The 23,457-nt window shown below is 44.3% G+C and overlaps 1 protein-coding gene across 3 annotated transcripts in view; it reads right to left on the reverse strand.

The window, feature by feature from the left end:
* Positions 1–23,457, reverse strand: part of LOC310796499 (F-box only protein 11) — a 31,410-nt gene that overhangs the window by 7,632 nt on the left and 321 nt on the right. For 2 of the 3 annotated variants that reach the window (XR_014553677.1, XM_083658696.1), the window contains exons 2-16: positions 20,326–20,453; positions 20,074–20,155; positions 19,144–19,288; positions 17,714–17,843; positions 15,326–15,409; positions 14,296–14,428; positions 14,023–14,129; positions 13,745–13,856; positions 12,768–12,874; positions 8,980–9,117; positions 6,052–6,269; positions 5,770–5,950; positions 2,549–2,671; positions 840–925; positions 523–599 (exon numbers count right to left, since the gene is read on the reverse strand). Coding sequence is in view for 2 of the 3 variants with exons in the window: in XM_083658696.1 (XP_083514822.1) it covers positions 523–599; positions 840–925; positions 2,549–2,671; positions 5,770–5,950; positions 6,052–6,269; positions 8,980–9,117; positions 12,768–12,874; positions 13,745–13,856; positions 14,023–14,129; positions 14,296–14,428; positions 15,326–15,409; positions 17,714–17,843; positions 19,144–19,288; positions 20,074–20,155; positions 20,326–20,453 (1,851 nt within the window). In the remaining variant the exon portion in view is untranslated. The remainder of the gene's footprint in view (positions 1–522; positions 600–839; positions 926–2,548; positions 2,672–5,769; positions 5,951–6,051; positions 6,270–8,979; positions 9,118–12,767; positions 12,875–13,744; positions 13,857–14,022; positions 14,130–14,295; positions 14,429–15,325; positions 15,410–17,713; positions 17,844–19,143; positions 19,289–20,073; positions 20,156–20,325; positions 20,454–23,457) is intronic. The other variant, XM_083658697.1, reaches the window with a different exon arrangement.

Here is a 23,457-nt window from a genome sequence, read left to right on the forward strand (position 1 = left end):
GAGTGAACAGACTACCCCTGATGAAGTGGCATATTTTATGGATATTTCATTATATTCAATGCAGAACAGCAGCACAGAACAACATAACTGTACAATTAACCCAAATAGTGAACGCAATAACTGCAGGGAGCGTAAAAGAGCAATGTGGAAGAATGTTGAGCAGATTATGTGAATATTGCATGAGAGTTTAGTTGTCCTAATATTTTTTTAGGAAAGTGTTATACAATTCTCTGTATTATTTATTTTTAACTGCCATACATCCTTGTTTATATCTTATAAAAACATCTCAACTTGAAAAAATAACTACATTTAGTTATTTTCTTCACAGTGATGAAATTAAATGAAATGCTGAGGTATACTGTATATAGATTTTCTTATGTTTTCTTACAACCTTTAAAACCAAGAAGGCCTTGCAACCCCCCATGAAGCTTTGATGACTCCTAGTGGGGGTCCCAACCCCCATGTTGGGAACCACTGCTGGAAACAAAATGAAATGGAGAGAAGATCAAGTCTGCTTCTAACCTGAGTTGTAAACCAAAATACCGCCATTTTGGCCTCCCCAGATCTTGTTCCGTCTGATTTTGGGATTGCTGCCAGTTCTGTCAAAAAAAGGGCACATGTACGATACTTGTTTAATGCAAATCCTGAATGTATTTCTCCAACCTGCCGAGAGGAAAACCACTATGTCTGACTTTACTGTGACACGTTCAATGATTTTATTTATGCTTAATTAAGTCAGGTATTCACAACAAAATGCAAATACCACAAATCTGAATTACCGTATTATCATTTCAAGGAATGCTGCAAAGATTGTTATATTATTGTAATTTTTCACAAACCTAATTTGAACTCCAGAGTACATGTGATTGTAGATGTCATTGTCTTCCAGCACACCATGGCCATTGTCATAAAAGTAGACCCCAACCTGTTTGAATGGCAACAGAATGTGTTCGGTTAGTGTTTGTTCAGTAACATGCAGTGTGCACATTTCTCAATTAAGTCACCCCACTAAAGAAGACATGCATGCTATTCAGTTATGCCCGTATGCCACTCCACACTTGACAGGTGTAACAAACACACAAAAACATTTCTGTTCATGTGATCCAATTAGAGCAGCCATTTCCACCCTGTGGCAGAGTCCTGCACCGGGTCGGGGTTCTGCGGGGCCCCGCCGGGTACCCGCAAAAAAACGCGGGGTGCGGGTAAAAAATACACTTCTGTAAATTGGTGGGTCGGGCGGCGGGTAAAAATGAACTAAATGCGGATGGGGGGCGGGTGGAACAACGACAACGTATGAGCCATGTATGTTTTTCTGTTGCACTCAGACTGAGGCAGGGGGTGTGTCTGGCAGGGGGTGTGTCTGGCAGCTGGTCTGACTGGAAGAGGAGAAAAGTTTCTGACACACGTTTTCCGCTTTGTTTACATAACCGGCATCGTTTCAAGTATGCGCATACCGTGCATTGTGTGACGCTATATGGACGGGGGATCAAGGTGATTGATTGGAGACAATACAAGTCGGACAGATAATATAGTAGGCTAACGTTAGCCTCCACTACAGTGAAACATACACACTGGCTGTTTTCATAGCAACAGGCAACAACATGTCATGGATGGATAGCGTGAAAGTGGAGAGGTCTCATCCCAACGTGGATTTACGTTCCTGCAACAGCAATCATAAAGGCAGTATGGATTATACCGGACATATTGGAAATAGCTGGTAAGTCACTTTGCTTGCTGTAACTGTCTGTGTGTCTGATAGCAGAGCTATCCAGCTGGTTAGTCAGCTAGCAGCTGCTAAAAGCGAATTAACATACATCAGCTGACGAGTCTCGGCCAGAAAGACTGCTGTTCGCCTCCCGTGGGAAACGGTGGCAGTTTCGTTAGGGTCACTACAAAATGTTTGCACTGAAGATTAACGGTTATTAGATATATGCGGTTCCGGATCGGGGCGCGGGTCTCATGTCTGCGGGGCGGGGTGGGTTGCGGTACTGATTGATCTGGAAATCGATGAATCTGGGCGTGAGTTGTAGGGTTGTTTAATTAATTAGCGTTATGCGCAAACGATTATATGCGCGAACGTTAGTGGGCAATTATCGCCCATTATGTAGGCCATTTTTAGCAACTTGTTATCAGACTCTGCATGTCGTGCTAGTTTGTTGAATGCGATTCATTTTGTGCCATTAAGGCTGTAGCCTAGACTGCCGTCTTCCATGCATGATGTGCAGATGTGCAATTCCCCCCACCCCCGCCCCCTCTCTAGTCTACACCCGGAGGTGCTCCTCCCCCCACCCCCGCCCCCTCTCTAGTCTACACCCGGAGGTGCTCCTCCCCCCACCCCCGCCCCCTCTCTAGTCTACACCCGGAGGTGCTCCTCCCCCCACCCCCGCCCCCTCTCTAGTCTACACCCGGAGGTGCTCCACATGTATGAAAGCAACATGCCTCATGTCTGAAAGGGTACATACTTCACGTATCCCCCGGGGTCAGGCTCAGGAGAAGCAACCCTGACCTGACCCCGAGTTCATGTCTGAAAGTGGCTTAACACAGGTACCTGCTTGCCGCTGTGTATGCGGTTCCTGCGGAGCGTGGGCGTGCTGCCTGTGGTCACCCAGACTCCAGCCAGCGTGTTGCTGTACACCTCGTTCTCCTCGATCACTCCTTGGCCCTTTTCATGCTGCAAGATACACAAGAGTCACACGGTCACTAGAGCTGAAACGATTTCTCCAAAATTATCTGAATTGACACGTCATTTAGACTGTGTTTCGCATTGACGTTCATTAGTGTGGCACAACATGGACAAGCAGAAGAAACTGGCCAGAAAAATTGGGTCAATTCAAGCCTCTCTCTCTCTCTAGTATCAATAATAATTATTTAATTTCTTTTTCAGTAAATCACAGCATCGTATGGACAGCTCCATCATGTTCAGCTGAGTTCACAGACAGAATTCTGAACATGATTGTCACAGACATGCTCCCACTGTCCATGGTGGAGGATAAACGCTTCCAAAGGATGATTTCCAGTTTCAATCCCAGGTACACACACACACACACACACACACACACACAAACATGACGGAGGAAAAGTATGAAGACATCAAAGGCAAGTTGAAGAAGAAGCTTAAGAAGACGGGCAGTATGGCTCACTCACTAGTGACATTTGGACAAGCATGGCTACAGAGGCCTATTTGATTACTGTATGCTGTATGCAATTTAATCAAATAAAATTTATGATTTTTCTAAAAGGGAAACCAATGTACCGTAAATTCCGGACTATAAGCCGCGGCTTTTTTCCCGTTTTTTGGCCCCTGCGGCTTATATAACGGTGCGTCTTATCTATGGATTTTTTCAGAAAAAAAATTTCAAATACAAATAAAATCTCTCTTTTTTAGCACTCTTTCTACCTATAAATCCACTTCTGTTTTAATTTCCTCTGTTGCCCTCTTTTCACCACACCGCGGACACTGTGTGCACTGTCGAAATAAACAAAGGTGTTGTGTTATGTTGTTTTGTTGAAATGTTACGGTAATACGGTAAATGGGAGCTTCCTCAAACAGCCAACAATCCCCTCTGTGCGTGAACCCTTACATATGGTAATTACGGTAAGCAAAGTTCATCAGCCCGGAATCACAACAAGACGAGCAGTCTGTCTCTCACTTACCATGGGGAAGGTACGCAGAAATTCACACGACGCAGCATTCAAGCTGAAAGCAGTCGAACTCGCACTAAAAGAGGGAAATAGAGCAGCCGCGCGTACTCTGGGCATAAATGAATCGATGGTGAGACGTTGGAAAAAGCAGCAGGAGGAACTGTCTCAGTGTAAGAAAACAAAAAAGTCCTTCAGAGGCCACAAAAGCAGATGGCCGGAGCTTGAAGATTCCCTTGAGGACTGGGTGTTGACCCAGCGAGCAGACGGCCGAGGCGTTTCCACGGTGCAGATCCGACTGAAGGCAAAAACAGTAGCCACCGAGATGAAAATTGAACATTTCAGAGGTGGGCCATCTTGGTGCTTTCGTTTCATGAGACGAAAGGGACTGTCTGTCCGGGCGCGGACGACTGTGTGCCAACAACTCCCTCCCGACTACCAGGAGAAAATCGCAAACTTCGGCGAATACACACAAAGGAAGATCAAGGATCATTCCATCGAACCGGAGCAGATCATAAACATGGATGAAGTGCCCTTGACGTTCGACCTGCCACTCACTCGCACTGTGAACAAGAAAGGTGAATCGTCGATCACGTTAAGAACCACAGGTCACGAGAGAACCAACTTCACTTGTGTTCTAGGCTGCACAGCATCTGGAGCGAAGCTGCCGCCAATGGTGATTTTCAAGCGGATTACGATGCCGAAAGAGAAAATGCCCAGTGGTATCTGCGTCAGAGTCAACAAGAAAGGGTGGATGATGGAAAGTGTCATGAAGGAGTGGTTGTCTCAGTGCTACGTCCAGCGCCCTGGAGGATTCTTTCACCAAAAGAAAGCGTTGCTCGTCCTGGACAGCATGAGGGCTCATATCACCGATTCGGTCAAAGCAGCCATCAAGAAAACAAACAGCATTCCAGCTGTGATACCTGGGGGCACGACCAAGCATCTCCAGCCACTCGACATCAGTGTCAATCGCGCATTTAAAGTGGCGCTGCGCATCGAGTGGGAGACGTGGATGACGAGCGGGGACAAGTCATTCACAAAAACAGGGCGAATGAGGAAGGCAACTTTCGCACAAGTTTGCCAGTGGGTCCTGACAGCGTGGAGGAGTGTTAAGACATCCACGATCACCAACGGGTTCCGAAAGGCTGGACTGCTGCGTGACGAAGAGGAGGACGCCGCCACAGCTGAGGGCCTTCAGAGGCTGTTCGATTCGGACAGTGACGAAGAGGAGTTCGTTGGTTTTGAGAGCGACAACGAAGGAGAGAGAGGAGTGGTTGACGAAGCCACCCTGAACCTGTTCGTTTCCGACACTGAAGTTGAGGACTTTGCTGGTTTCAGTACGGAGGAAGAAGAGGAAGACGAGGAAGACGAGGATTAGTGACTTTACTTTGACTCTGTTTACAGCCGTTTGCTGCACCTTCATCTAAAAGATGAAGAGAAGGATTACGGTACCTGGTTTTGTTGGCAGCACCTTATCCTTTTGAGGATTGTTTTTTGTTTTCCAGTTATTTACTGCACCTTAACCTTTTGAGAATTGTTTTATTGTTTTTACAGCACTTTATCCTTTTGAGGATTGTTTTATTATTATTATTATTGTTTTATTTTTTATAGCTACGGTATTTATTTTGTTGAAATGTTAATAAATGGGAGCTTCTTATAGCCTATAGCCTACCCTACCGTAATGCTTGTTTTGTTGAAAATAAATGGGAGCTTCCCCAAACAGCGATCTCTTTCCCGACATTCCTCTCTGTGCAGAACCCTTTCATATGGTAATTAAACATCAAAACACCCGCGGATTATAGTCCGGTGCGGCTTATAGAAGAAAAAAATAGTCAATTTTGGTGCTGCGGCTTATAGACCGGTGCGTCTTATAGTCCGGAATTTACGGTAGTTGTTCATTTTAAGATAGAGGTCTTATTTCCCCTTGTATAATTACTGTTGCTCTTTAATCACACAAAAGTAGTTCTTATCCGATTACTCTGATTAATTGGCAGAATACTCGATTACTAAAATAATCGATAGCTGCAGCCCCTAACGGTCACATCTCACAACACTGGCTAGCAGGCCTTATTTCATGCTTTTGGTGTGTGCATATCATATGGCTTCATAATAGTGTAAGTAAATATTCACCACATATATTCCGCCATGCTGGCCGTCATGGATCTTGTTGTGTCTGACAATAGGGCAGCTGTTTGTCCGGATCTGGATTCCCGCCAAGGCGTTGCCGTAAATGTCGTTTCCTTCGATGAGGCCTCGGCCATCACCGAAAATGTAAACTCCACCTTGATTCCCGTTGAAAATGGCATTGCCCCTGCATTTGGATAAAACATAACTTTTCAGCACCAGATGCACCTGCACACCGGGAACGGGAAGCCTCCAATTCAATACCCTGACCCCACCGTGGTCCCTGACCTTATTGTTGGGTCACTGTTCGATGTGATCCAGACTCCGGCGAAGTTGTTTGCATAGATCTTGTTTTCGATGAACTGCCCGCGGCCCTTTTCGTGCACGTAGATGCCCCCCGTCTGGCCATGATGGATCTCACAGCGAACCACCGTGGGGTTGGCGTACGCCTTCACCTCAAAGCCTGCTATACGGTTCCTATGGATGTTGCAGCTCTCAAAGTAACCCTGAAAATGGAGAGAAGAACAGACACTTATTTTCTACCAAATACCTATGAGTTCATGAGCAGTGACTGACTGACTGAAGTAGTAAAACCTTTAGACAATTGTCACTATATTCACTAGGGATAGGAGGGCTTGAAATCAACAGCTGACAAGCCACCAAATGCGGGTAAAAATGTACTGTGGGCGGGTAACAGTAAAGTTACTAGTCAATTTGGCTGGTGATGAACCCAACTCTAAATATTACTGATACTCCGTTTGAAGCAGGCTGCAAAAATAATCCTCCTGGCCGTAATCCTACATTTTGCGCGAGACCGCAGCTATCCAAAGTGGTATTGCCAATTTTTTGCCGACTTTTCAACCTCCCTGGCGATGCAAGGAAGTGCAAAATGACTCTGTTATTATAGGCTACGTAGCTGCTAGATTAGGGATGCACCGATTGCCATTTTCTTGGCCGATTCCGATTTCCGATTTTTGAATAGTCTGACTTGCCGATACCGATTTTTGCCGATTCCGATTTTTTTTTCTAAAAACAACAATTGACAGCTTACACAAACGTTTTTGTAACTTTGTTTAAAAATTAAGATTCATAGAACAATTCTTACATCTAATGGGGATCCAAATAAACAAATAAACAATTCTTATCATTTGCATGAAGTAGGACCTTCTCACTCAAACACATCTCAAAATAAAAGTGTTCCAGGTTAGGCTACTGGACAGAGCTTTTTTGTGCAAATACAATGAATACACAAATTTAATTAAATCCAATAGCCTATATCCCACAGCTATCATGCATTTACTTTTCCAAAAGAAAACAGGTGCAACAGAACATCAAAATGCTCCATGGACAAGGAGTTTATAGACTGGCTCCAGACCAGTCCTCTTGAGTAGAGGGGAAATGAGTTTATGAGTTACAGTAACGATCTTCAGTCTGAATATCAGGCGGAGTTTACACACAGTCCGAAGTTTGGTATGCGTATTTTTATCTGCCATCCGAAAAAATATCGTCACGCACAGAAAACGTTGCACACTTGTGAGTCCGATGCATTTTTATTATTATGTCCGTCGTTCTCATGTCGTTCTATTTGCAATACGAAACAAATAGTCTCTCCTGTATCCACGTCACGTTACAACATGACTTGACAGGCTGAGGCACCAGCGCTGATGTGGAATGGAAAAGCAGGTCGGGGAATGGTTATACTTGACACAATGCTCGCGTTCACCTCGCCAAGCCGGCTGTGCGCGGTGGCGGGTTGCTGGAGCACCGCTTCCCGGGGAGAGAGAGCAGAGAGAGAGGGGCCAGTGAGGTGAAGCGAGCCGCTCTGACTGGACTCCAGCCGAGCGGGACACGGCCGCACCTCTGTCTCCACGGCTTATTTTCGACTTGCATGTGTGACAAACTGCGAGCTTTGTCTACTTCACTGACGGTGAAAAAAATCCACAACGAGGAAGGTATGCTGGCGTGTGTGGTGTGGTGGCTGGGTGCCTGTCTCGGTGCTTTGGGGTGCGCGCACGTCATGTGAAAATCGGCTCACAGAATCGGCTATTTAGAGTGACCGGAACAGATCACCGATCGAGGCCGATCACGTGAAAATCGGCCATTTCCGGTCACGTGCCGATCGATCGGTGCATCCCTATGCTAGATTATAGTCTCATGGCACAACTTGGCAAGTCTTTGTTATTTTGATGATCTCTTATTTTTCCACAATTTATGAATATCAGTGAAATACTGCAATTGATGTGTTGCACACTTGAAGGAAGACGCCAGTCAGTGTGAATTATTATTTCCCTTTATTTGGCATTTTGCCTGCAAAATACAGACAAATAGAAACGCAGTGCATCATCACACGTTTCTGTCCATTCTCTTGCCTGCAGCATGGTACAATCAGTGTTGCCAACTTGGTGACTTTGTCGCTATATTTAGCTACTCTTCAGACCCCATGGTGACTTTTATTTCTCAAAAGCGACTAGCAGCAAATCTGGTGACTTTTTCTGCCTATGGGAAGCAATGTTAATGTGTTGAATCCAGTGCATTGAAGAAGAGCAAGCCGCACACTCTGGCTCTTAGATGCAGACATTTAAAATATAGTAAAAATAGTATAGTATAAATATAATTTTAGAATAGACAACATTTCGGCATGATGGCCTTTGTCAAGTCATGTGACTCAAGTGCACGGCATTTGGCAATAAATTGGTACCGGGGTTTCTCTCTCATTCTCTCTTCCTGTCAGTGCGACAGACGGACAGACAGACAGACAGACAGACTGGCTCATGGAAATTCTGATTGGCTGGTAACTTTAAAATCTAGGAGCCATATTGGCTGGTGATCAAGTCATACTTTTGTTGTTAATGTATTACTTTGCATCGTGGTCGTATTGAATCATGAACCCCATATCGAATATCAAATCATATCATGAGATCATTATGAGATCATGCCATCCCGAATATTCACCTCACTGAAGAAGATGATTGGACACTTTTCAAACTGACAAAAATCTAAGAGAAAACAAGCAAATAACATCCCTAATGGATAAACAGCACAGGATATCTGTGGCTGACGGCTCACAAACACTGCCAAAACTACAAACCAAAGTACAATTCCTAGACTTCGGGGGTTTAACCTGAATCTGCTGAAAATACTACAGCTGTCTGGAGAGCGAAGACCACATATTTCAACAGAAAAAGTTGAGACAAACAGAAGTGAGTTGTGGCTTACCATGCCGTGGTCAAACGTAAAAACACCCACGTCTCTGCCATGGTGGATGTGATTCCGTCTGATGATGGGGTTGCCATGGTTTTTCACCCAGATCCCAGCCAGCGCGTTGTTTGAGATCTCGTTGTCTTCGTATATTCCCTGAAAATGCACAGTATTCATCATGTTAGAAGTGCAACGCAAATGTAGACGTACCAGCATGTCGTTTGTGTACATTTGAATTTTCTTTAAGCCATTTTCAAGCATGGAAATGCGAGTGATGGATTCTGTTGCTCCTGTTCCAATTAATGTAGTGCTATGAATGTGTGAGAACTATCGTCTGGGGCGGCTGTGGCTGAGGAGGTAGTCCACTAATTGCTTTTCGATAAAAGAGGTCGGTGGTTCGATCCCCGGCTCCTCCAGTGCTTTGGATGAAAGCGCTATACGAATGCAGTCCATTTACCATCTATTGTAAAATAATACAAATGCTGGCGTATCCCTTGAAGTGGTGATGCATTACATAACTATCATGAAACAAAGGTGTATGTTATGTGCAGGGTATATGCAGCAATCCTGAAGTTCAATTCAATACTTTTCAAGACCCTTCCAATACATTTCAAGACCCCATCGCCACTTCGAGCTGTAACCGGTTACATCAGCGACACACCTTTAACTAACACATTTTGAGTTTGAGATTGCAAAACTAAACGGCCTTAGGGCCTGTGTCCACCTGGCGTCTTTTTCCGACGTTAAACGCTGGAAGTACGCTGGAAAGCGCGGATCTCGGCGCACAATTATACAAGGAAGCAGTCTGAAACTAACGTTAGCTCAGTGCGGTAGTAGCTTGATAGCTGACAGCTAACATTAGCAAACAACACACATACAGTGATTTAGCTCAACACTCACCAGAAATATTAAGTGTCTAGCCGATCTGCTCCCACAATTGAGCCGTTCTGTCTCTGTTGCGATAGTTTTTCCATATGATTAGTTACCAGAAAAGGAGCAGCCGACACCAGCGTCTTTCTGAAAAGTTAAAATATTTTCAGCTTGAAGCGCTGGGAGCGCTGGGAGTCGGGCGCACAAAAACGCAGAAAATATATGCTGGGCGGTGCGCACTTTCTCTACACGTCCGTGTGCGCTCGCATACGCTCTCCCCCCATTGGAAACAACTGAAAAAAGACGCTGGACCTGATGAAAAGACGCTAGGTGGACACACGGCCTTAGTATCCCATAACTTCTATGCACTGTATCAATACAACAGAATTCAGATAGGCCGGGAAGGAGGAAAGCTCAAGAGAATAAATTGAGTGACTAACCCAAAGGCCAGGTTTATTTAAACTAGAAGATTTTGTACATTTTAAAGTAAGATGCATCAATCTGGTGCACTCGGAGAGCAAGATGAAGAGGTTAAATTGAAATTAATATATGTGGCGGTCAAAATCTATTTGTGGTGTGAGAAACACTGCACAGACACACTGAGCAGTAAATGGTTCACAGTTAACTCTGCAACAGGCACTTTTATAACACTATTTTGCAGCATAAATAACACAACTGTCACTGATACAATGCTACAACTCCTCAGAAAGAGCCATGTGGTGTCATAGTTTCAATATTGATGCACTCACACAGACCCCTCTGCCTCACCTCTCACACACAGCCTCTGTCCCTGTGCTGCTATGTTATGTTACCTGTGCGTGGTCAGTGATGTAAAGACATGTTATGTTACCTGTGCATGGTCACTCAGTGATGTAAAGACATGTTATGTTACCTGTGCATGGTCAGTGATGTAATAGTCTCGCTAGCCAGCCTCTCTTCCCTTCTGTCAGAGAGTCTGGCACCGCAGGTTTCCATTGTGGGATTGCGAAAAAAATGCTCTGTTTGGGTTAACCAATCATCCTCGTCTTGGGCGGTGCTTAGCGTTAGTGCCCTAGGAAAATAGTTTCGGGGTGGAACTTGTGTCGGCAGTGCCGAGCAGGCCTTCTTTATTGCACAATCCAAATTTTCTTCAAAACCTGCCATTTTCAGCGTGTAGCAACGAGTTAGCCTGTAGGTTTCTGCCGTTAGCTTTCTACGCTAGCTAGTTAGCGTCGTTGTTTTCACTTCGGCGGCCGGGAGCATTACAGCGACACACATGGGAGGGGAAGCCACTCTGATTGACATGGTCGGAGCCAATGACAGAGCGTGACAGAGCTTGCAAGCGGGGGAGCGGATATCCTGCTGCCACCGAAACAGCCGCTCGAATGGGAGAGCAGCTTCAGAGCAGGGGCGGGCTGATCCCTGTTGCCTGTTTCCATGGCGCCAGACTTTCTGACGGAAGGGAAGAGAGGCTGGCTAGCAAGACTAGTGATGTAAAGACATGTTATGTTACCTGTGCATGGTCAGTGATGTAAAGATATGTTATGTTACCTGTGCATGGTCAGTGGTGTAAAGACATGTTATGTTACCTGTGCATGGTCAGTGATGTAAAGACATGTTATGTTACCTGTGCATGGTCAGTGGTGTAAAGACATGTTATGTTACCTGTGCATGGTCAGTGATGTAAAGATATGTTATGTTACCTGTGCATGGTCAGTGATGTAAAGATATGTTATGTTACCTGTGCATGGTCAGTGATGTAAAGACATGTTATGTTACCTGTGCATGGTCAGTGATGTAAAGACATGTTATGTTACCTGTGCATGGTCAGTGATGTAAAGACATGTTATGTTACCTGTGCATGGTCAGTGGTGTAAAGACATGTTATGTTACCTGTGCATGGTCAGTGATGTAAAGACATGTTATGTTACCTGTGCATGGTCAGTGATGTAAAGATATGTTATGTTACCTGTGCATGGTCAGTGATGTAAAGACATGTTATGTTACCTGTGCATGGTCAGTGATGTAAAGACATGTTATGTTACCTGTGCATGGTCAGTGATGTAAAGACATGTTATGTTACCTGTGCATGGTCAGTGATGTAAAGACATGTTATGTTACCTGTGCATGGTCAGTGATGTAAAGATATGTTATGTTACCTGTGCATGGTCAGTGATGTAAAGACATGTTATGTTACCTGTGCATGGTCAGTGATGTAAAGATATGTTATGTTACCTGTGCATGGTCAGTGATGTAAAGACATGTTATGTTACCTGTGCATGGTCAGTGATGTAAAGACATGTTATGTTACCTGTGCATGGTCGGTGATGTAAAGACATGTTATGTTACCTGTGCATGGTCAGTGATGTAAAGACATGTTATGTTACCTGTGCATGGTCAGTGATGTAAAGACATGTTATGTTACCTGTGCATGGTCAGTGGTGTAAAGACATGTTATGTTACCTGTGCATGGTCAGTGATGTAAAGATATGTTATGTTACCTGTGCATGGTCAGTGATGTAAAGACATGTTATGTTACCTGTGCATGGTCAGTGATGTAAAGACATGTTATGTTACCTGTGCATGGTCAGTGATGTAAAGATATGTTATGTTACCTGTGCATGGTCAGTGGTGTAAAGACATGTTATGTTACCTGTGCATGGTCAGTGATGTAAAGACATGTTATGTTACCTGTGCATGGTCAGTGATGTAAATATATGTTATGTTACCTGTGCATGGTCAGTGATGTAAAGATATGTTATGTTACCTGTGCATGGTCAGTGATGTAAATATATGTTATGTTACCTGTGCATGGTCAGTGATGTAAATATATGTTATGTTACCTGTGCATGGTCAGTGATGTAAAGATATGTTATGTTACCTGTGCATGGTCAGTGATGTAAAGACATGTTATGTTACCTGTGCATGGTCAGTGATGTAAAGACATGTTATGTTACCTGTGCATGGTCGGTGATGTAAAGACCCACATTTTCACAGTCACTGATGTTGCAATGCTTGATTGTTGGACAAGCACCTTGGCCACTCACACACACAGCTGAGCCAACTGAAACAAGCAGAAGGATCAACAGTTAGCAAGCACCAATATCTGTGCCTCAATACTCTGCATTCCCCACTGTCATGTCCTCAATACTCTGCATTCCCCACTGTCATGTCCTCAATACTCTGCATTCCCCACTGTCATGTCCTCAATACTCTGCATTCCCCACTGTCATGTGTAATAGGATGGAAAAAGTCACCATCAGCATGGACACTTTCAGTAGTCAGATGTTTCTAGCTAGGCCAACATACAGAGCAAACAAAGGCAGAAAATATGGCTTATTTTGACTCTCAACACTGTCACAACAGTGCGTCAGCTGATTGTCAACAAAAATTCCTTCAACAGACTATTCACTTGGTATTTTCAAATGACCATCAACAAATGTTCAACAAACTATGCAATTTATGTCAAGTACCTGTAAAGATTAGACTTAAAGTTAGGCTTAAGTTTAGGCACAAAACAGAAATGCCCACTAGTAATGCCCCTTACAATCTGCTGGTGGGCAGTTTAGTTGCCCCTTAGCCACTGGGCAGTTTAGACTATAATCTTGCACATTTAGGCTTTACTCCACTTCTCATTCCATCCTGTCCCTTCACATCTTTCACACATGCTCAGACAATACTGTCACTTCCTGGAGTGACAAGCGAGTCATCAGCTGTTTGCACCAGCTGGCCTCAACTATCCATAGCATAGCAACACATCTTCACTATATTTTCTGTCAATGTAAAAAAAAAAAAATCTGTTATTGTAATAAACATGTATTTTATTCTTTCACTAGTCTCTTCCGATTTAAATCTTGTTGACAGTCAACTGACATGTTTTAGAGAGTTAAAAAAGGACTTTTTTAAAAACAAAAATGTTTGTGGGGAGCATTACCTGTGCAAGTGCTGCGGATGATACAGTGATCAATGATGGGGCTACAGTTGACTGTAATCTCCAAGCAGTGATGTGCATTGTGGTGCTGGGCGGATTTGTCATCAGGATTGAACTACAGCACATACACACAGACAAAATAAATCATAATCAATCCAGGTAAACAATAGAGATGACTCAAAAACAGATATCTGAGCTATTATATTATAATATTATATATTATATTTAATATGTGAGCTATTATAAAACAAAGAAGAAACAGAAGAGACTGGTCCTCTCACCCGTATGGTCATATATCCAACATATGCATCCTCTGAGCCTTCCATGAATACAAATGTAGAATCTCTGGTATTCTCAATGACCACTTTGTCAGCTACTTTTCCCGGCGCTACAAAATGAAGGTAGAGGTTAACTTAAATCAAACACATGCACAAGGAAAGCAGACACTGACTTCACACACACATACATACATACACACACACACACACACACACACACAGACAGACACACACACAGACACACACACACACACACACAGACATACACACACATACCGGCTCCGATCATGGTGATTGGCGACTCGATGTAGATCCATTCATCTGTGTAGACACCAGAGTGGACGAAGATCAGACCATCAAAGTGGGCCTCCTGACCACCTCCAAGGGCATCCTCGATGGTGTCATAGTACTAAGGAAAACATGAGCACTCAGGTCAATGACTTTGGAGCAGTGAAGTAGAAACAAAGTAAGAAATGCTAAAAGCTGGGGGGCATCTGGTAGTGTAGAGGCACAAGCAGTCCACTACCACCGCAGAGACCCAGGTTCAATTCCTGGCAGCGGTACCTCCAGCTTGGTCAGATGCTCCTACAGACACAATTGGCCGGTGAGGTATAGGTTGAGGCCACGTCTCGTCATAGACGCTGGTTTAGCTGGCTCCGCCTGGCTGGGGGCGTGGTCAGGGTGGGGTAAAAACCCCCGTTCTATCCATTCAGCAAAGTTAGGATTTAGCTGATAGCCCAGCCCAGGCAGACACGATCGGGGATTTAACCACCGCAGTAAACGCACATCTGAGCAGACGTCTTGTGTTCTGCTCTAGAACCCCCAAACCTGTAGTTTAGAGGCGCAGCACCGTCTTTTGGTGAGTCAGCCCATGAGATATATGGGTGGTTTTACCCCACTCGCGCACCAGCCGCTTAACATTTTGTGGGCGTTCCCAGACATGCGGACTGTCTCTATGAGTCCTGGTCGCTGCACTAGCGCCGCCTCGGATTGGTCAGTGGGTCGGGCGCCTGCTCAGGGGGGGAATAGCGTGATCCCCCCCATGCGCTACATCCTGCCAGTGAAACTCCTTGTTGTCAGGCAAAAAGAAGCACATGTATCGGAGGAGGCATCTGCTAGTCTACAGCTCTCCCCAGATCAGCAGAGGGGGTGGAGCAACGACCGGGGCAGCTTCCTCCTGCTGCACATTAGCCAAGAACAATTAAAGAGCAAATGGGGGGGAAATCAAAAAAAAATGATAGGGTAAAAAAAGCAATTGGGGAGAAAAGGCGAGAGAGAAAAGAAACGCTAAAAGCAATTCACTTACAAGCATGTTCTCCCTCCCTTTGTATCTGGCAGGATTGCTGTAGAAGTGTTCTGCAAAGCCCGGCTTAACATGTGCTCCTTTATACTGGAGAGAAGAAGAACAAACCACATAAGAGTCATTCATATGGAACATTTTCTCAAATCAAAGATCTGGATCTGACATGACATCTTGACGAGTCACCACCAGAAACATGTCTGTGCTGGCCCCAAAGGCCACTGTTTCACAGGGGAATACAGTTTGAAGACGTTGTTCAACGCGTTACAATAACTACATTACTTTTCCGGTAACGAGTGCTGTAACTAATTACTTTGTCAAAATCAGTAACGCAGTTACAGTTATTGCGATTTAAACACGCTCGTTACTTGTTACTTCACTTTTTTTTTAAGTCGAACTGCACCGACATTTGCGCGTGAGCCCCTTAATCACTGTGAGTATTTCCAGGTAAAACGATTCTGTGCGGGACCTACAGCAGCGAGGGTAGAGAGGAAAATGCCTGGAGTCTGACGGCGGTCTGATGAGGAAGTAATCGTGCGGCACTTCTATACTTTCTAATGTTACTGGACCAAATTCTGATAGTGAAACGGGTCATTTTGCACGAGCTGTGTTGTGTACGGTAGCGGTGTGTTCACTTCACACTGCCCGGGCAGCTCGGCGAGTCAGCAGCATGGAGCCCTCTCCTCCTCACTTCTCTCCCAGGCTGTCTGTCACCAGTGCCCTGCTGCACCAGGCAAGCACTCGTCTCTCACTCACAGATTCCCCTCACGTTGGTCATGAAATGGGAAAAAAAAATGCCTGCAAGTCTGCTGCCTTTTGGAGATGAACTGCTATTAAAAGGCAGCCGCGACGAGCGGCTGCTTTGGGGCTCTGCTCTGTCCCTATCTGCAGCGCTGGGCTCTGCTGCTCACTGTCACTCCGCTGTTACAAAGGGTAACCACAGTGTTTATGTTGTTCAGCCAGGATATTATAGACTACTACTGATACAGTTGTTAATTATACACTGCCAAAAGTGTACTGGCTACTTTTTGAAGGCAACAATAAATATGCCTCAATGCCTAAATGTTGTGTTTTCTTGTTCCACTACTTTTTGTCATAGTGATAATGGGTACAATGATGAAATTTGACAGTTGTCTTGTCCCACACTGTGCTACAGCAACCCCAAAATAATGTGTGTGCATTAACACGTTCAGTGCCAGCGACGCCATATGGCGTCATTAGAAATTTACCGTACAGTGCCAGCGACGCCAAATGGCGTCATAACTCCAAATTGTTTTTTTGACGGGGGGGTGTCGATCTAAGCTTCTTACGTCGCCTCTAACAATATTGTAGCTATTGGAGGTCGATAACCTATTTTACAAACCCATTAGGTGGCGACAGCACTCTCCTGATCAGAGAAAAAGGAGCCAAACACACAGAAATAGTCACTGGTGAAAATGAGGAAATCGCATTGCATCCGTCCGTATGCATCGACGTGCCTCCATAAACGAGCACAACGCCAGCTGTGCCCCCAGCAGCAGCATCCGCTGTCACAACTGAGCACTTCCATGTACGCTGCAACAGCACATTCACATAATCAGCATTATTATTCCGAACTGGAAGCATGCCAGCCCGTGACAAACACACGCGGAACCAAAAAGCTGAATGTCGCGCACCATTCACTGTGTGTGCGCAGCAAACTCAGCAGAGACTGAGAGCCACCAGACACATAAGACACACCCAGGAGGCGTGTGCAGTTGAGGGGGGGGGGGGGGGGGGAGCACGGAGAGCAGCAGAGCAGCATACACTTCACCCAGACAGACCCAGACATCAGAAAATTAGCTTCAGAGTCAGAGATGTGCTTGAAATGTTTAATTTCACAAAAGGCTCATTATCTCAGCTCGTAGAAAAAAAGGTATGTTTTTCGTTCAATCAAGCTATCTTCTCCGGCTCATAACTAAAGAACGGAAAATGGGATCAATAAACTTTTTTTTGCAGGTGATAGAAGAGAGTCTCATCGTTATTTGTGCGTGTTCAGTGTTTACATAGTAATTATTAAAAAAATTATATGACTGTTTTAAAATGCATTGCGGCCTATGTGGCACAGCAAGCAACCTTTTGCCCAAGGGCCGTGGCACTGAAAGTGTTAATAAGAGAATTGAGTTAAAAAAAAAGTTACTCGAAAGTTACTTTCCTAGTAACTAGTTACCTGGAAAGTAACGAGTAACTTAAAGTAACTAAGTTACTTTTCAGAGCAGTAACTAGTAACTGTAACTAAGTTACTAATTTAAAGTAACTTGCCCAACACTGGTCATTACACACGACAAACCAAGGATTTTTGTAATTCCATGACTTTTCCAGGTTTTCATGACCGTGGGAACCCTGGCAGTAGTAAATGAGTGGGAGCTTCCATACCAGCTGCTGAAAGCTTTCCTTCCAGGGGTTTGGCTGGTCAGAGTCTTCTGGGTTTATCTGGGAGAACTTCCCCGCCTCAGGGTGCATCATGGGTCGTGTGTATTCAAAAACATCCATGTACAGCCTCTTCCTGAAACAAACAAATGACAAACACTTTAAGACTATCCTCATCTCACTCACATCACGATTCCATATCTTAAGTCTACAATAGGGTACCGCAGGCATGAGTCCTATAGACCTACCTAAGAACAGTCTACAATACAGCACTGCAGGCAAACTCTGGGAGTACGCTTAGGCCAACGGAGTGCAGGGAGCTAAATTCTGTGGAATTCGGCATAGCGCCACCTACTGGCAACACAAAAAGTGGTTTATCTTGAGAAGTGTTCATCCGATTGACTTCAAACTTAGGGAGTGTGCTGCTAGGAACTCGGCCTAGTGCAGTGCTGAATTTCTTGCAATTTTACATGGCACCACCTACTGGCAACACAAAAAGCAGTTTATCTCGAGAAACATTCGTCCAATTGACTTCAAACTTGCGGAGCGCGCTTGTTGGAGTGTGGTGGCGCATTTCATGCAATTTGAACTTAAAGACTTTGCACACAGAGTCAGTTTTTTCGTCCGAAATTGTGTCAATCATCATTGACACGCCAAGTCCGACAATTACATCCGGCATTTAAGTTTTCGGACGAGGTTCGATTTTCTGCGTTTTTCCGCATCCATAAAATCGTTTTGACAGTGGTTTGACCACCCAGAGCCGCCGTAGTGTTGCTATTCACAATGAAAAATGGCGTCTGAGACGTTAATTCACTTCGTCTCCCAGCACAAAGCATTTTATGACAAAACAGGAATACAGAGATTCAGAATTAAAAGACAGAATGTGCCGGGTGATTGCAAACGAGCTTGGAATGCGGGATGGGGTGTGTGTGTGTGTGTGTGTGTGTGTGTGTGTGTGTGTGTGTGTGTGTGTGTGTGTGTGTGTGTGTGTGTGTGTGTGTGTGTGTGTGTGTGTGTGTGTGTGTGTGTGTGTGTGTGTGTGTGTGTGTGTGTGTGTGTGTGTGTGTGTGTGTGTGTGTGTGTGTGTGTGTGTGTGTGTGTGTGTGTGGGACGGGGGTGAGAGAGAGAGAGAGAGCCACACAAGAGACACTGCCAGCCGCTGTTCTGGATCAATAGGATCACGGTAGTTTTCTTTTTGGATAATTAACGCATCGGACTCAGTGTGCAAGGTGTACGTCTGTCCTTCGCGTATCTTGAGAACCGTTTGTTGGATCGACTTCAAACTTGGGGGGTGTGCTTAGGGGGAAGTGATGTAGTGCAATGTGGTGGGAAGTGCATGCACTAGTTTAGATTAATGTCAATATACTCGGATTATTGTAGTCCATGTAAGCATCACTAAGCCTGGATGAACACAGCCAGGGGAGCACGTTGCTCACCAGAGGATGGGGTCGTTGGCCAGCTCACTGAAGCGCTTGCACACACACGCAGCTCGGCACAGGTCTTGCTCCAACAAGTAGGAGAAAATCTTCAGGACCACCTCGTCTGGAAGCTTCTCCTGCAGGTACTGCTCTGCTGGAGCTGCTGGGAGGACAATGGATACCAAGGAATTACAATCAAGACTCCGTAGACCTTAGATTAGAATACTAACTTCTCATGAGGGGACCAAAAACAGTCCTCCTTGAGTTAGTATCTAGAAATCTTGGAATTTCTTTAGAATTAATATGGGGTGCATTGAGACACATAAGTAAATAATAAGTTTTTGACTTGCTCAAGTTATCTGCAAGCATTGACTGCTAGCCAGTTAGGCAAAACATTACCGTATCACCATATCATCACATAACAACACACGCATTTGTGATTGAATACAGTGGAATTCCCCGGACAGAAATTAAATAAGGTGTCGATATAAACTCCTCAAAAAAAGTTTGGAAATGTTATTTCGGTCGATTATTTCTCCCCTTTAATAATACCAATTGGTATTGTAGAGTCCATATATAAAGAGTCCATATGAATGAACGCCCAAATCCGGTGTTATTGACGACTTGGGAACTGGAAGTTTTCTGAAAGCTCTGAGTTACGCCTTTGTGTACTCTGACTTCGATTACGTGTACACGACTTCTCATGTCATAACTACGAGTTCACAAGTTCCATTTGAAGGCAGCATGAGTCTTCTTGTGCACTGGACAAATGATGTAATCCGTTTCAGTTCTGTCTGCCTGTCCTTGTGTTGTGGAACGCCCAGGTGATATCGCATGGTCACTTTAGTCAGATAATGCATCCTTGTGGAAAAGACACATCAAGTCACATCTCAAATAACTGCTGGATATTGTGAGGTAAAAAATAAGTTAAAAAAAATCATCCATTACCTGGTAAATCTGGACACTTTCCAGAAACTCTGGGGCGCTTAGCTCGATGCCCGAAGTTTTCTGTGGTTGAAGTGGAAGCACCCTGTCGATAAAGAATTGTTTCAAAAATGGTGTTAACATTTAACCCATCCTTTGTGGGTTAAAAAAGTTGTTTTTCATCTAATTCAATATGCAGTCTATCTTCGAATGGATGGTATAGTTTTACCAATAATTTTGCACTTCTCAGTGATAATTTTGTCAAATGTACCGTACCTCCATGTTTGTCTTGGTTGGACACACTGTCCTCTTGGGTAATAGAGACTTTCTTCTAAGCTGGTATGGACTATTCTGAGCTCCTGGACCGGATTCTTCTGCGACCATATCTGCAGGAACGTCCTCATCTGCAAATGGGGGGGGGGATAAAACATCAAGAACTTTGGATGCTATTCACATTACTAACCCAAAAACCCTGTTAATACTTGAGAAACAGAACATGTTTGGGTTTTTTCCAATTTTGTATACAACAATATGAACAAGACAAACAGGCTCAGACACAGGAAAAGAAAGAAAGAAAAATACTAGGGATGTCCGATATTATCGGCCTACCGATATTATCGGCCGATATTAGCATAAAAAAATCGATATCGGAAAATATCGGTATCGGTTTTCATGCCGATATATATTTTTTTTTTAATACAGGGGGAGTCTCACTGAGAGCAATGCTGTCTTTTTCAGGAGTGCCCTGTTCACATTCACACACACATTCATACCTGGAAGCTGACCAGTACAACCACAGTCTGATCTGTTGGCCACTGAGCAGCTCCACTGGAGCGGTTGGGGTTAAGGGCCTTGCTCAAGGGCACCTCAGTGGTGGTAATGAGGGAGGGGCAAGCGCTGCCTTTTCACTTTCCCCACCCAGATTTATCCTGCCGGTCCTGGGGATTGAACCGACGACCTTCTGGTCACAAGCTCGCTTCTCTAACACTTACAACTTTAACACAACATGCATATTATATATTAAACTCTTCAGCTACATTAAGCTACATTATGTAACTTGTTACGTGAAATTTTGGTGGAAAAAAAGCCCGCTTATATCGGTATCGGTTGATATCGGTTGATATCGGTATCGGAAATTAAGAGTTGGACATTATCGGATATCGGTAAAAAAGCCAATATCGAACATCCCTAAAAAATACATCATCAACATTCAATATTACAACATGGTGCCATCAGCCGCATAAGGTGCTTATGTGATTCAAGAGATAATGTACATGGGATCCCACGCAAGAGGTCCATGATACCAGCCAGGCGAACCATCCGTCACGCCCACTCTGTCACTCATCAATCTTAGAACTAGTGTTGTTGCACGGTCTACCGGTTCCTACCGTCTACCGCGGTGCCTGAACGTATGGTGCCTACTATACCAGCTGCTTTAAATGAGGCTACTACCGTGAGACACACTACTACCGTGAGACACACTACTACCGTGAGACACACTACTACCGTGAGACACACTACTACCGTGAGACACTATACTACCGTGGAATGGCGGTGTCAGCAGCAGCATTGCTTTACCTCCCTTCCCAAATTCATTGGTTTCTGGCTGCATTCATAATCCTATATTGACGTTAGTGCACCATCTTCTGGAAACAACACCAATTGTTTGTTTCTATTTCTCCTCTGGAAGCAACAACAGGGAAAATATAACTTTAGATGTGGAGCCCAGCTGCCATTAGCATACAGGTCGCTACTTGTAGTTATCTCTGGCTCAGCTGACAGGAGTCTCGAGACAGACACACACATGCGTTTCAAGGACACAGAAACGTTATCACCGCACGGTTAAATCTTGTGTTTAAGACACGTCACAACAAAACAACACGTGAGACCGCTGAGTGACTGTAACGTTAACGTTAGCCCCTCGGTCTGTCTCTTATTCTCCGCAGTTACCAGTGTCAAGATACTGCGAGTTAGCAAACAACAGACAGGAAGTTAGGTATAGCTGTGCCATGGTCTGCCAGGAAGTTGGGCTGGGGTGCCTTCAGAGTAAAAGCATAAATTGTGTCACTTATGAGAGAAAAGGTTTTTGGAGGTGTGCAGTGCAACAAATGGTTAGAGTATAACAGTATACAAGTACAAACACAGCACACACTGTCCAGCCTTAAATCTATCAATCTATCTATCTGTGTTATTGTATATCTGCTTATATGTGTGTGTGTGTGTCTCGAGTGAGAGAGAGCAGATATTTTACAATAACACATTTTAGAGGTGCCTGAGATACTCTGAAACCATTGTATTTTTGCCTAAGGTCATCATACATTATAATTTGTAGAGGTAAATACATTGCACATTCATAAAACAAGAAATATATAGATTTCTCCATGGTATTGTGACACTTTGACTGGTATAGTACCGTAGAGTAAAATCTTGGTATCGTGACAACACTACTTAGAACATGTGTTTTTAATCTTTATATATTACCCTTGATGTATGTTCTCTTTATACACCATGTTTCGTATTTACACCACATTTATTACAAGTACTGAGGATGACACAAGCATTTTCCTGTGGGAAAAAAGCCAACATCCCAAGAATATTGTGTCTTCTTTCTACGAAAGAGCACACACGTTATTGACACCAACGCTTCAAAGTTCAGGGGCATGTAATGCAAGTGCTGAGCAAAAGATGTGAATTTAAACCATCCATTTAAACAACTGACTGACTGTTGTCGAGATGATGGGACTTCAACAACAAATTCATCAGTAATATACCACAATACATTGTAACAACAGCTTTCCAGAAACAACTGAATATTTCAAGATGAAAACCAATGACAAACAATCATAATGCAAATTTAACTAGTTGAATGTACGCATGCATTATAGAGTAACGTTACAACAACAACCTTCTCTCAACGGTGTGTAGGATAGGAGAGCTGAAGGTTTTCATCCGTCAAATTGCTAGCCAAACATGCTAATAACAGCTAGCATTCGCCAGGTTATGTTAGCATCATAGATATTGGTTAGCATGCTATGGTGCTAGCAGCAAAACCACTTTGTATTGCTACCGTTATCCTTCCTTCCGTTTGTCACCAGTGAAACAAGCGGTTATCTGGCTCCAGTCATTTTCGTCACTAGCATAACATTGGCTGAGTAAAAAGCACGCCATAGACCAGCAGGTCGTGATTAAGACGAGCAAAGGACAGGCTGAGACGGGGCAAAAAGCAAGCCAAACAAAGCGCGGCCTGAGTGCTCCGGTACGCTCACAGAAGCCTCGGTGTTTCCTGACTGCCCTGACCCCGTGCAGGGCTGGCCTTACCGACTGTTATTATTCACACGAGCCGACGTCATTGGTTTGTACAGCACAGTGAACATACGTCATAAGCATGCCTATACCGATGCAGAATTC

Source organism: Poromitra crassiceps, assembly GCF_964638095.1.
Source record: "Poromitra crassiceps genome assembly, chromosome: 22".
Taxonomy (NCBI): Eukaryota; Metazoa; Chordata; class Actinopteri; order Beryciformes; family Melamphaidae; genus Poromitra; species Poromitra crassiceps.